Source organism: Neoarius graeffei, chromosome 14 (assembly GCF_027579695.1).
Source record: "Neoarius graeffei isolate fNeoGra1 chromosome 14, fNeoGra1.pri, whole genome shotgun sequence".
NCBI lineage: Eukaryota > Metazoa > Chordata > Actinopteri > Siluriformes > Ariidae > Neoarius > Neoarius graeffei.
This window is the reverse complement of record NC_083582.1, coordinates 958,248-973,263: the sequence shown is the minus strand read 5'-3', so window position 1 is coordinate 973,263 and position 15,016 is coordinate 958,248. Positions and strand designations below refer to the sequence as shown.

General features: G+C 45.3%; 1 protein-coding gene across 1 annotated transcript in view; it reads left to right on the top strand.

Moving 5' to 3' along the window:
• Positions 1-9,578, top strand: part of LOC132897866 (protein sidekick-2-like) — a 127,360-nt gene extending 117,782 nt beyond the window's left edge. Inside the window, exons 41-44 of the mRNA XM_060939112.1 lie at positions 6,305-6,442; positions 6,558-6,696; positions 7,987-8,116; positions 8,397-9,578. Of these exons, the coding sequence (XP_060795095.1) occupies positions 6,305-6,442; positions 6,558-6,696; positions 7,987-8,116; positions 8,397-8,810 (821 nt within the window). The 3' untranslated portion in view covers positions 8,811-9,578. The remainder of the gene's footprint in view (positions 1-6,304; positions 6,443-6,557; positions 6,697-7,986; positions 8,117-8,396) is intronic.
• Positions 9,579-15,016: the final 5,438 nt, after the last annotated feature.

Genomic DNA, 15,016 nt, shown 5'->3' with positions numbered 1-15,016 from the left:
CCCTCGGGTGTTCCAAGTGCCGCGGTCAATCATTACTGTAAATTACGATGTCCTCTAGGTAGGCAACCGCGTAGGCAGCGTGAGGGCAGAGGACCCTGTCCATAAGCCGCTGGAACGTAGCGGGCACCCCAAACAGCCCAAAAGGGAGCGTGACAAATTGGTGTAATCCAAATGGTGTGGAAAAGGCCGTTTTCTCTCGGGTTAGAGGAGTCAAGGGGATCTGCCAATAGCCCTTTGTTAGATCCAGTGTCGAATAAAAGCGAGCAGTGCCTAACTGATCAAGCAACTCATCAATGCGAGGCATTGGGTATGCATCAAATTTAGACACCACATTGACCTTTCTATAGTCCGCACAGAACCGGACCGACCCGTCAGTCTTGGGAACCAGGACCACTGGGTTGCTCCAGTCACTGTGGGACTCCTCGACTATGCCCATTTCAAGCATGGCCTTGAGTTCATCCCAAACCACCTTTTTCTTGTGTTCAGGCAATCAGCAAGGGCGGCTACACACTACCACCCCCGGGGTCATTTCAATGTGGTGTTCTATGAGGTGGGTACGACCAGGAAGGGGCGAGAACACGTCGGAAAATTCCTTCTGCAACTTGGCTACCTCCATGAGGTGGGCCAGTGAGAGGTGGTCTCCACAAGGGACCGGAGTGGTCCGAGATGTTATCTTTTTACGTCCGGCCCCAGCTCCGCCTTCTCTGGGACTACCGACGCCAACACCATGGGGACCCCCTCATTCCAGTGTTTTAAAAGGTTGAGGTGGTAGATTTTCAGTGCACCGCCCCTATCCGTTCACTTCACCTCATAGTTGACATCCCCGACTCACCGTGTGACCTTAAAGGGCCCTTGCCACTTGGCGACTAGTTTAGAACTCGACATGGGCAATAATACAAGCACTTTATCTCCTGGCGTGAACTCTCTAAGGCGCGTGCCCCTGTCATACAGCTGGCTTTGACGTTCTTGTGCCTGACGTAAATTCTCCTGGGTTATGTGCATGAGGGTGTGGAGTTTTGCGCGCAGGTCAAGAACGTACTGGATTTCATTTTTACTCGGTGAATGTCCCTCCTCCCAGTTTTCCAGTAGCACGTCCAGAATGCCACGCGGCTTACGCCCATATAATAATTCAAAGGGAGAAAACCCCGGGGAGGCTTATGGGACCTCTCGTACTGCGAATAACAGGGGCTCGAGCCACTTATCCCAATTACATGCATCTTCACTTACGAATTTACGGATTATGTTTTTGAGTGGTTAAATTGCTCTACTAAGCCATCTATTTGTGGGTGATAGACATTGGTGCAGATAGACTTAATCCCCAGTAACCCATACAGCTCATGCAGTGTGCGTGACATAAACAAAGTGCCTTGGTCTGTCAGGATTTCTTTCGGAATCCCGACCTGGGAGATAAAGCGGAAGAGCGCTTCCGCAATACTGCGTGCTGAGAGATTGTGGAGAGGCACTGCTTCTGGATATCGCATTGCATAGTCCACCAGAACTAAAATAAAGCAATATCCCCATGCTAACCAATCTTATGGCCTGACGAGATCCATCCCAATTTGCTCAAACGGGGTCTCACTTAGAGGAAGAGGACGCAAAGGCGCTTTTGGAGTGGCCGCGGAATTTACTAATTGGCATTCACGGCATGCCGCACACCACCACCGGACATCCCCGTGAATCCCTGGCCAGTAGAACCGGGCCATTATTCAGGCTAGTGTTTTATCTTGCCCCAAGTGTCCAGCCATGGGATTAAAGTGAGCCGTATGGAATACGAGTTCTCTACAGCTCTTTGGGATTAACAACTGGGTTATTTGTTCCTTAGTTTGAGTGTCCTGCATCATTCGGTACAATCTATCTTTAATAATGGCAAAATAGGGGAAAGTCGGTGCTGCGCTTGGCTGAAGAGTTTGACCATCGATTACTCTCACTTGGTCAAACGCATGCCGCAGAATCTCATCTCCCGACTGCTCTAACGGGAAATCCTCAAGGGAATCCCCAAGAGAGTGAGGAGGAGCGGGCTGCTCCTCACTCTGACGCGGTGTTGATGTAGACGGCTCTGCGACAGCTTCTCCAGTCAATGCCACACTGGGATCTTCCCGTGACCTATAAGTGCAGGACCCACTGTGTGTTAAATATTCCATTAGGTTTTTAAATCCTGGCCAATCAGTACCCAAAATCAACAAGTGGGTGAGACGGGGACTAACCGCCGCCTTTATTCTATGTATTTGGCCCCGGAATAGAATTTGGACAGACACTAGAGGGTAATGGTGTTTAGTCAAGCCTTTTGTTAATGGTGTTTATGAGGTAAAGGAGTAGATCTGGAGGGTCCTCAGACATAGAGTGTTTTGGTAAACTGGGATGTATGGATGCTGTCAGTCCCCACTTGCTTGCTCACTCGAGTTTGTTGACGGTGTAGTGGCTGCTGCTTTATGTCCCGGGGCCCCTCATGCCTGTGTTACCTTCTGGCTCTCTCCTTTTAGTTATGCTGTCATAGTTAGTTGCCGGAGTCCCTGCTTGTACTCGGTGCAATATGTATACTGTTCCTACTTATTCAGGTGACATTGGGCATACCTAACCACCTGTGTTTTCTTTCCCTCCTCCCCACCCCAAATCTGTCCCTCTGAGTTACATGGAGTCAACAGGAAATCTTTTGGTGGAGAGGGTGGAGACCTCGACTGGCTATCGTAGCCTGCAGGGAATCGGACATCAGACATTCTGTCGCATGTCCCAGACCCGGTGAAATGTAACTGAATTGTCTTGGCCAGCCCTAAGGGTCCCATCTGCATCTCATCATTGCTGAGGAGTGTGCTTCCATCACCCAATCAAGCATCCAGCCAGAGCAGGTCATGATATATTTTACCATATTAACATGCCATTGTTGTGTGTTATGCCTGATGTAAAGACTCTCGTCTCTGCGAGCCTACCACACAGATTTAATACTTGTCATTTTTAGGGCATACCTAACAACCTGTGTTTTCTTTCTCTCTCTCCCCCCCAATCTGTCCCTCTGAGTTACATGTTGATCCTGGGATTGAGATGCTGGCCTCTTCTGCCCCTCGGACCTGCTTGATCCATCCTGGTGCCCTGTGTCTGGTCGGAGTTTTATCGCACCGCTCCTGTGAAGGACGGCCCCATGAGGACAGTTGAGGGTTATACCTGTTAAAACTGTTAATATTATAGTCAGGCTGTCTGTTGTTGCCCAAATGAGGATGGGTTCCCTTTTGAGTCTGGTTCCTCTCGAGGTTTCTTCCTCATGTCGTCTGAGGGAGTTTTTCCTTGCCACCGTCGCCACAGGCTTGCTCATTGGGGATAGATTAGGGATAAAATTAGCTCATGTTTCAAGTCGTTCAAATTCTGTAAAGCTGCTTTGCGACAGTGTTTATTGTTAAAAGCGCTATACAAATAAACTTGATTTGATTTTATTAATGGTGAACATCCCCGTGCACACACAACACTTTCACCGCTTGTGCTCCCCCCAATGCTTCACCTTGCACTAGGCATTGGTGAATTGAGGTCTGATTACAATTGGAATCCACCAAAGCATGATATGTAGTCCCTTGAATACTCACCGGTATGCGATACATTCTGGCCCGATCGGGGGTGGTTTCTGGCACGTTGGGGATCTGGATTACAGCACCCACCTCCCTTGCGGAACTCTGACCTTGGAGATGCTCCGATTCCCCACCGGGCCAGCACACCGGCCCAGGCTTTCCCTCTGCACTGGTGTTATGGGTGTCACTCACCTGAGGGGGAGACAACACAGACACAGGAGAGGGAGAGGGGAGGACACCATGGGTGCAACGGGCCAGCTGGGGAGGAGCCAGCCACCACCTCTGTGGCAGGGGAATGGGGTGGAGAGGGGGACAAGAGACAGGGGGAGAAAAGAGAGAGAGAGAGAGAAGAGAAGCAAGGGGAGATGGCTCATCTGCCTGCCGTCGGAGCTGCCTCCAGATGGTCCTCCACCAGCTTGATGGCTCGCTGCAGCGACACCGGGTGATGATACTGGACCCATTCCGCCATTCCTTCTGGAAGTCGAGAGACAAACTGCTCCAGTGCCACCAGATCGATGATCTCGTCAGCGTCGCGGTCTTCTGCCCTCAGCCACCACCGGCAGGTGTCCCGGAGTTGCTGGCCAAATGCAAACAGCCGGCTGACCTCCTCCGATGCCAGCGCCTGGAAGCGCTGGCGATTTTGCTCCGGGGAACAGCCGAGCCGCTGCAGGATGGCTTTCCTTAGGTCTGTGTAGGCCAGCCGGCTGACAGCAGGGAGCTGCTGCGCTGTGAGCTGCGCCTCACCAGTCAGGAGCGGGAGGAGGTGCGCCACGTGCTGCTCCAGTGGCCACCCCCACGCCTCGTCTGCTTGCTCGAAGAGAGCGAGGAATGCTTCTTGATCGTCTTGCGGTCCCATCTTCGTGAGGGTGGTGGCAGTGGTGGTCGACGCCCCTGCTGACGCGAGCAGGTGCCGGAACGCCTGGCGATCTTCCTGCTGGGCCAGCATCAAGGCCTCGAAGCGTTGCTCCTGCTCCTTTCGGAGGGTGATCAGCGCTTGATGCTGGTTCTGCTGGGCGGTAGCGAGGGCAAGGATGAGCTCTTCGAATGGCGAGGACTCCATGGGGTGGTTCCCTTCTGTGCTCCCGGGTTTCAGCACCACTAGCACTTCCTGATGTGGGTGGAGCACAGAAGCACAGCAGGCAAGAGTTGATGTTTACACAAACATTTTTATTTTGGCTTTTCAGCTTTCTTTCATTCACTCTTTCACTCATGCGCTCACACATGCATTGTGGTTGGGGAGAGAGCTCCCTTTCTCTGCTCTCTCTCTCCTTTTATGCTCCATCCCTGTAACAAACACACACACATTAATTGACAGCAGGTGGAATGACTTAGCCACTTACCGACCCCGCCCTCCATTCACAGACTGTTGCTTGGCCACGCCCCTGCTGCCACACTTGGCAAATTAGAAACCAAGCTGAATGTAATTTAACATCACCTGACACCGAAATGTGATACATGTGCCTGCTTGCTAGCTAACCAATTGGATTAGTGATCACAAACATTAGCAAATGGAACAAAACAATACTGACCTGTTGGTTCTGTGAAACACAGCAAAACTAAAGTTACCCACCTGTCAAGCAGAAACCGAGCACACTCCGCATCTTTCTTCATGCTTTTCAACTCTCAGAGGTTTCTTACCATTGGAAAGCCTCAGTGATGTTAACGCTGCTCTTCACACCTGCCTGATCTTATCATTACCTTTTCAATTTTTGTTCTTCTCGCCATTTCTGTGGCTATTTCTCGGCTGTTTCTCATTTTTGACAATGTGATTATGTTGGCCTGTTCTGCTTATTAGCATGTGCCAGGTTTATCTTCCCTGTCACTCCAACTGCCCCCTTTCCCCCACCTCCCCTCCCCCTCCGTTCCCCCCTGGCCTGTGTGCAAGTGCACTGGAATAGTGTGTGTTTGTTTCCAGTCAGGGCTGTATACGAACACCAGAGGGGTTTTTTCAGCGTACACACAGAATGAACAGCAAGTGGACCGTGGGGAGATATTCACTGAATTTGACAAAACATGTATTGAATTAGAATCACTGACTGCACCTTTAACAAAACGCTTTTAGTAAACAAAACAAATAGGTTTTCAGCCGAGACCTAAAGACGAAGACTGTGTCTGAGTCCTGAACACTAAGTGGAAGGCTATTCCATTACCGAGTGGCTTTGTGAGAAAAAGCTTTGCCCCCTGCTGGAGCCTTCAGTATTCTCAGTACCAACAAAGAGCCTGCACTGTTTAATCAAAGCAGCCATGGCAGATTGTATTAAAAAAAAGAAAAAAAGGCTCACCTGTTTCATAATAATGTCATACTAGGGTGGGCAGAGGTGTTGTCATGCTTCACACTCGGGCCTCCCCTTAGTCGCATCCCTGCAGGAGCATAACAAGCTGCAGTTTTTGTCCTATTAACTTCAAGAGAGAGAAAAAAGAGAGATTGATGAGGGAACCACTGTAAGTGAGAACAGGAACTAACTCGTTCCATGAACATAGGTGTTTCATGAAATTAAATTTAACTATTTATGGCCATAAAGTATGACATTCTTTGATGGATTAAAAATTATAATTGTTGGCAAATTGCTGTGGTATAGACATAAGAAAACACAAAGCGATGTGATAGGAAAATCATCTTCAGGGTGGTAACTCTAATTCAGTTTCATCACCACTTCGTCTATAATTACGTTACAACAACAACAACATACAATGTTCATGACTTAATTAAAGAACATTTATAAAAGAGAAAATGTCTGTGTTTTCAACTCTAGCTCACAAGGTGGCTCCGTTCTATGAAGAGTGGTGGTTCCTGGTCGTGATGGCATTGGTTGGTCTGATCTTCATCCTCCTGCTGGTGTTCATCCTCATCATTCGAGGACAGAGCAAGAAATATGCCAAAAAGGAGATGGGTAAATTGGCTTTACTTCAGCCTGTGTCTCATTTATGATAATTATCTCTCTCTAAATGACTGTGTTCTTTGCTTCCCAAGTGGACCTACCTGTGTGTGTATGTGTGTGTTCTCAGGTAACAGCCCTAACTGTACCACTCTGACCCATGGAGAAATGGTGGGACTGGATGAGAGTCGCTTTCCTGCACTGGAATTGAACAACCGCCGCCTGTCCATCAAAACCTCCTTCAACCGAAAAAACGGCATCTACACCAGGTCGGTCTTCTCAACCACCTCGCTGTTGATCTCTAAAACTTAAAATAATAATAATAATAATAAAAAATAAAAGCATTCTTGTTCACTAACAATCTCTATAGTGGATTGTGTATTTCAGATGAGCAAAATCACATATCCAGATTGCATGTTTGTGGTAATGAATATGCAAATTTAAGGCATTTTGAGCTAAAAGTGTAAAATAATGAATGGATACAAGTCAAGTCAATTTATAGCATTTTTGACAACAGACATTTTCATAAAGCAGTTTTACAAAAAAATAAAGAATTTAAACATATGAGCTAATAAATGAATTTATCCCTGAGAATGAAGTCAGCTGAAGACCTGAATGTACTGAAGAAGCAGGTTCATATCAGTGGGGTTTTTATTCTTTTATCGGAATAAAATTTGGGCTCAGATAGTGAAAGAGTGGTTCAGGAAGCACGAGGAATCATTTTACACATGAATTAACCACCACAGAGTCCCGACCTTAACCCCACTGAGAGTCTCTGGGATGCTGGAGAGGATTTTATGCAGTGGTTCGACTCTCCCATCGTCAACACAAGATCTCAGTGAAAAATTAATACAACTCTGGACTGAAATAAATGTTGTGACATTGCACAAGTTTATCAGAACAATGCCACAGCGAATGCATGCTGTAATCAAAGTTAAAGGCAGAGCAACCAAATACAGTATTAGAGTGCATTACTTTTTTTTTTTTTGATAGGGCAGTGTATTAGATCAAGAGTGTGACCACCATTATGGGTCGGTCCTATGACGTTCTGATTAACCCCTACTGAATCTAAAATGGACACGAACACTGTTTTCAGAGGATCTTCTGGGTTATTGAAATGAATATTAAAATCTCAGACAACTAAAGCTTTGTCTAAAGAAACACACAGGTCTGAGATGAAATCCGCAAATTCAGAAAGAAACTCAGAATATGGCCCCAGGGGCCTGTAAATAATAAATAACAGAATTGACTGGGTAGACTTATTTTTTTGCAGCTACATGTCATTGTTAGTGTTAAGAATTTCAAATGCACTGAATTCATGACCAGGTTTTTGTGTTTTTACAATTCAAAGATATGAATGTGGAATTGGTTTCAGGAAAAGAAATTTGAGTTAGTGAATACACCTGAAGGGCAGGTAATGCATTAGCAGAGGCAAAACAAAACACACATCTGACACATGAGACACGTGTCCATATACACATCTGACTGACTGTGTGTGTATGTGTGCGTGTGTGTGTGTGTGTGTATATGTGTGCGTGTGTGTGTGTGTGTGTGTGCAGGTCCCCTCCAAGGCCAAGTCCTGGGAGTCTGCACTACTCTGATGAAGACATCAACACTAAATACAGTGACCTGATTAAAGCCGAGAGCAGCAGCTTAACTGAGAAAAAATCAGAGCTGTCTGATTCACAGGTAACACACACACACACACACACACACACACACACACACACACACACACACACACACACAGAGTTTGTCATTTGAAGGGCATTAATAAACAACCAATATATGAAGATATCATTTCTCTCTCTCTGTTTTGTGTCTCTATCTGTCTCTCTTGCTCTGGCTCACTCTTTTTGCCTGTCTGTCTCTCTCTTTCTCTCTTTGTCTCACACTCTCTTTCTCTGTCTCACTGTCTCTCTCTCTTTCTCTCTCTCTCTCTTTCTCTCTCTCTCTGTCTGTCTCTCAGGGCAGTGATAGTGAATGTGAGGTTGATGCCACCCTGCAGAATCAGACGCACTCGTTCGTTAATCACTACATCAGCGACCCCACTTACTACAATTCATGGCGTCGACAGCAGAAAGGAATCTCCAGAGCTCCACCTTTTGCCTACAGCCAGTCAGAACCTACTGACCCCACTCCCACGACTGGTCCTGTGTCCACTCCAGCCACACCCCCTAGCCCTGCCCACGCCGAGCCTCAGAGCATCTTCAGACCCAAAGGCAGTCGGACTCCCACGCCGTCACAGCAAAGCTCCGCCCACTCCACCCTGTACCGTCCACCAAGCAGCTTGGCCACAACAGCTACACCACGCCCACCCAGCAGCTTGGCCCCACCCACCACACCCCGCCCACCAATTGCTGGCTTTTCCTCCTTTGTCTGATTGGCGAGTGACAGTGACGAGAGTTGTGTTATAATAATATGGTTCTGTTCCAAACAGTAACATTCGAGGTTCTGTTTTAAACACTATAATGTTTAGCGTTCTTCGAGAGCATTTTTAGGTTCTCTAACAAACAGTGGAATTTGCACTCAGCATCTACTTTAATAAGAACATGTACACCTTCTCGTTTATGTAGTTATCCATATCCAAAAAACAGATGTGCTTTCAGCTGAGACTAAAACACTGAGACTGTGTCTGAGTCCCGATCACGACTCGGAAGAGAAATTTCAGATGAATTTTACACCCAAAACAGTGTTACAAATTTTACAGGCCACTGGTATCAATGATCAGATGTCACCAAACACACGCAGTAACGATCTCTAATGAGGCGAATAGCAGCCCATCATTCAGTCAGATCATTTTGCTCCGTTGTAAAGTTTTCAGAAGCTCAGCTCTGGGTTAGCTAAAGTTTTATGTTTATTTACTGAGCTGTCTGATGACCAGGGTGAGCGGTGTGTTGACTTGGTGAAATAAGCAGATTATCAGAGGCTGTTTTTAGCTTCTCAGGAAAATATATCAGAAACTGTGTAAATGAGATGAAATCAGGTGAACTTTAGCAGTAGCCACATAAAGCCTAAAACCAGGAATAAAGGTGAACTCATCAGATTGTACGCAGAGGGACGAGAAGAGAGACGGTCGTTAATGTATCAGTGGGATAAATGGAAAATATCTGAGCAGATAACTGACAGCTGTTTAGTTCACTCAGATAATTATTTGTTCATTCACTTAAAGACTGAATGAGTGCAAAGATGAGATTTGACAATGAAGAGGACTTGAGAAGATTTTTATATATATATATATATATATATATATATATATATATATATATATATATATATATATATAAATTGGTGTCATTTTCCTTTCTAAAAAAAATACGGTAATATTTATCAACACAGTGGGCCCACCATTAGAGTCATGGAACCCAACAAAGTGGGTCAGGAAGTGGGTCATGATGAGGAGGTCAACAGGTCATGTGACTGGTAGCGAGAGAAGGAAAGACGCCCTCAGTCCTGTTTGGAAGCTCATGAATTAAAATGAAATGACTGTATAGTTAATATGTGAATTGTGAGATGTGAATAAAGATGCTTTGAAAGACATTGATGATTGACAGTAACCTGTAAACAAGAGCTTCCCCTCCTTACAAAACTCGGTTTAAGCACTGTTCATAAGAGAGGCCAGAGGAAAACGGTCAGATTGGTTTGAGCTGCCGGGACGGGTACAGTAACTCATATAATCACTCTGAGATGTTTAGCTCCTCTGTCCATGAGGCCGATGAGTTATTGCCAGGGCATGGTGTCTGTCGTCCGTCATCCACAATTCAGTTAAATCCTGTCTCCTCCGTTGATTCTCCACAGATTTCCATTTCCCATTGTTTTGTTTGAAAGAACTCATCACTCCACACAAAACTTGGCCGTCGTTTCATCAAATTTTTTGCTAACGAGTTACTAATTAAGCCAAATTAATGAATTTTCCAGGCCTCTCACTGGAATTGTATCTCCTTTCTGATTTCTCATCTGATTCCAGTTCTGATCGATGTTTTGGATCGATCTTCCCTTGAGGAACAAAACTTGGTCGTTTGTTTCTTGATTTTCTTGTTGTAAACATTTTTTGTTGACAGCTTTGTTTATTTTCAGTTAAATTGCGTCTCCTCCCTCAGTTCTCAATGGATTTCAATTCTGATATTTTTTTATGTGAAAGAACTCAACCTTCTGCACAACACTTGCTCATTGTTATTATCAATTTTTTGCACCAAATTTGTAATTAGTTCAACTTAACACATTTTCATCTTACTAGAATTGTATCTCCTCTCATTTATCATGCAATTTCAGTTCTGATGGATGTTTTGGGTCGATCTTCACTCGGGGAACAAAATTGAGTCCTTTGTTGATGTTCCCGTTGTAAACAGTTTGTCGTGGAGGTTGGTCCTCTCTCACACTTTCACATCTCAGTTCTGTTTGATGTTTTGGTCGTCAGGGTTGTTTTGATGGCAGGCCAGATGAGCTCCTACGCCCTTGACGTTCTGATTTTTTAAATCATACTGAGATACTTTTCTATTTGCGATGGTTGTAAAGAGTGATGATATGAGTTACTATATCCTTCCTGGCAGCTCGAACCAATCTGGCTGTTTTCCTCTGATCTCTCTTATCAACAAGGCATTTGTTTCCACCCACAGAACTGTCGCTCAATGTTCTGAAAAACTCAAACCAGACCATCTGGTACCAACAAAGTCACAGAGATCAGACTTTTTCTTCATTCTGATGTTGATTTGAACATTATCTGAAGCTCTTGACCTGTATCTGCTGCTGCCACGTGATCAGCTGATTGGATAACTGCATGAATGAGATGATGTACGTGTTCCTAATAAAGTAGACAGTGAGTGTAAATGTACTTGTTGTTTTTGTTTGAATGGAGAATATTTTTGTTAAAAGCTGAGTGAAAAAGCGAATTTAAGATTGTAACACAGCCCAGTCACTGTGGCTCAACACCCCGAGACACTTTAGAAGGACGAATCAGCACACATGGGGGGGGGGGGGGGGGGGGGGGGGGGTGTTCCCCTTCTATCCTTCATCCTCACTATAATCTGGCGCCTGAGTTGTGTCCTGTCATGTGATTTGTTTGCCTTTCTTTCCTTTTTTTTTTACTTTTGTGATTGTGTTAAAGCACAGATATTTAAGAGTACTTGCTCGCTGTCTGTGCCTCTGATCCACAGGGATGCTGGGTCTCAGGGACACAGTCGAGAGTAGCGACTAGGCAGTAGGAAGTGTGTCAGTCACAATTTTATTCACATTTTATTCACAAACTGTAAGATGTGCAAAAATTCCTACAAACAAGTCCAAAAAAATTCTAAGCTCAGCAGTCTGGAACCGTGCAGGTCAGATCATCCCTCTGATCTAGTGTGCCCTGTATTAGTGCACTACATAGTGCACATGATTCCCCAGTGTAGGGGCTAGGGGAGATTCTCTCTCTCTCTCTCTCTCTCTCTCTCTCTCTCTCTCTCTCTCTCAGGAAGGACACAGTTGGATAAAGGTATAGACTGATAGAGGGTCAGTGGCGTGAAGGCTGATAGATGGATAAATGCAGGAATGATAGCGTGATGAAGGTTTAGAAAAGGGGAAGATGGAGTGATTGATAGAGGGTTAAATCCTCATGTAGTATTCCACTGTGTGTGATTGCTGTACATGTTTGTTTAATATTTCCATCACACACACACACACACACACACTTAGGAAAGTAGAAATTTAAAAAATGATAGGAAAAAGTTTATTTTTGAAATGATGAAGAAACATGGAGGAGGAGGGAGGCTGAAAAACACTGATGTCAGAGGTCAAAGTTTATCCTTTCTTTCACGGTGATGGACAGACTGGGTTCTCATGTGTGCTGTCAGGTTGTCAAAGAAACCCACCTATGCTTCTGTTAGTGATGTCATTAACAAACAGGAAACGATATCACTACTTTGATGTCATCTGTAGAATTGTAGTACTATCTAACTGCTGTGCTTCGTTAATGATTGCTACTGTTCCCGTTTATTTTATTCTAAATCATTTTGAAGCTGTGTGTGTGTGTGTTTAGCAGATTGAAACATTGGTTTATTTATGTAATGTCGGTGAGCTTCTGATGCTCTGTGATGTTTAGTTCCATTTAACGGTAATTTAAACGCTAAAAGCCGCTTCTCCGTGCTTTAGTATTTACCTTCTGCATGTCCAGCTGACATTTTGCTTGATCATATCTGACAGGGATATTGGTCTTCATCCATGTTATTATTTATATTAGAGAAGAACTATTTTGAAATTAATATAAAATACTCCTTGAATACACAGACACTGACAGACACTGAGAACAAGGGGAGGGTTTTCAGAACGAGCACAATATCTTCCCTCCTTTTATGTCTGTGAAGATTCTCAGTCATCCAGGTCATAGTAAACTGTGGGTGGTAAAAGAGAGCAACTGGACTTGCTTGAAGATTCTTGAAGACGTTTCACCTCTCATCCGAAAGGCTTCTTCAGTTCTGTCTGAGAAATAGGGAGTATCAGGTATTTATCCTCTCATGGATGAAAAGCAATCCTAAGGTGTCGTTGAGTCATCCTGTTGGTGTGGGTCACCGGGGGCTGGGTGTGAACGGCCTAGAGAGTTGTTGGGGTGATCAGTGGGTTGTTGGTTCTCTCTGTCCTCCTGTGAGTCACTGAAAACAGCTGGGTTTTGGTGTGCATTCAGTTGTCTGGGAAGTGTGCCAAGGACTGCATTGTAGGTGGCTGATAAATGATGTCTTAGACCCCCACCTCTGTTCAGTGATGACTGTTCCAGGTTGACAAAAATGGCTTCTTTAACTCCTCGCTCATACCAACGATCCTCTCTGGCTAAAATGCGTATGTTGCAATCCTGAAATGAGTGTCCTTTGTTGTTAAGATGAAGATAGACAGCAGAGTCCTGGCCTGAGGAACTGGCTCTCCTGTGTTGAGCCATGCGCCTGTGAAGCGGTTATTTTGTTTCTCCAATATACGAGTTCGTGCATTCCTCACTGCACTGAATTGCATACACTATGTTATCCTGTTTGTGTCTGGGTATTCTGTCCTTAGGGTGGACCAGTTTCTGCTTCAGGGTGTTACTGGGTCTGAAATGTACCGGAATGTTGTGTTTGTAGAAGATCCTCCTGAGTTTCTCAGATAGACCAGAAATGTAGGGAATGACAATGTTCTTGTGTTTGTTCCTGTTATCCTCCTTGTCCGTTCTGTTCCTTTTTCTGCTCTTGAAGAAAGCCCAGTTGGGATACCTGCAGTTCTGAAGTGCTTTCTTAATGTGATTTTGCTCCTTCTCTTTTCCCTCTAGCATTGTAGGAATCTTCTGAGCCCTGTGTTGCAAGGTCCTAATGACCCCCAATTTGTGTTCCAGTGGGTGGTGAGAGTCGAAGAGTAGATACTGGTCTGTGTGTGTGGGTTTCTGGTAGACCTCGATGCTAAGTCTTGTCTAATGTGTATATCACAATCCAAGAAGGCTAGATTATTCCCACTGACGTCCTCCTGAGTGAAATTGATGTTGACATCCACTGCATTGATGTGCTTAGAGAAGGCTTCCACCTTATGGGTTTTGATTTTAACCCAGGTGTCATCCACATATCTGAACCAGTGGCTGGGAGCAACTCCTGAAAAGTGGTCAAAGCTTTATATTCCACTTCCTCCATGTATAGATTGTATACATGGGGGAAGTGGAACATAAAGCTTTGACCACTTTAACCACTTTTTCAGGAGTTGCTCCCAGTCATTGGTTCAGATATGTGGATGACACCTGGATTAAAATCAAAACCTTGCAACACAGGGCTCAGAACATTCCTACAACGCTAGAGGGAAAAGAGAAGGAGCAAAATCACATCAAGAAAACACTTCAGAACTGCAGGTACAGAACCAGTTTGCTTTTCCATAGCTCAGGGTGCTAAGGGGAGCCACATCATTATGTCGCTGTATACGTCAGTTACGTCGCTGCATTTGCATAAACCTTGGCACGAACATTGAAGCAACAACAACACAGAGAAGAAGAAGCAGCAACAACAACAATAATAATAATGGATGACTTCGCGTTTGTACAGCTGCTGCTTCTCATTGCTTAAAAATGGCGACCTTTCGCGGTCTTGCTATTGTTGTTGGTCTTAACAACTCCGTCCCCCCCCCCCCCCTCCGCTGATGTAAGCGGTTCTTTCCTCTGGCCCAGCAAAGAGTTGGTGCTAGCCTGGAACCGGTTTTTCTGGCCCCAGAGCCGGTTCTTTGTCAGTGGAAACAGAAAACCCGGTTCCAAACTAAGCACTGGCCCCGAACCAGCCCTGGAACTGCTTTGGTGGAAAAGGGGCAAGAGAGGACCAACAACCCACTGATCACCCCAATGACTCTCTAGGCCGTTCACACCCAGCCCCCAGTGACCCACACCAACAGGATGACTCAACGACACCTTAGGATTGCTTTTCATCCATGAGAGGATAAATACCTGATACTCCCTATTTGTCAGACAGAACTGAAGAAGCCTTTCGGATGAGAGGTGAAACGTCTTCAAGAATCTTCAAGCAAGTCCAGTTGCTCTGTTTTACCACCCCCAGTTCCTTCCTTTTAGTTTCAGTGAGAACTCTGGCAGTGTCGTTTGACTCAGTTTTGCTAAGTTCAGTT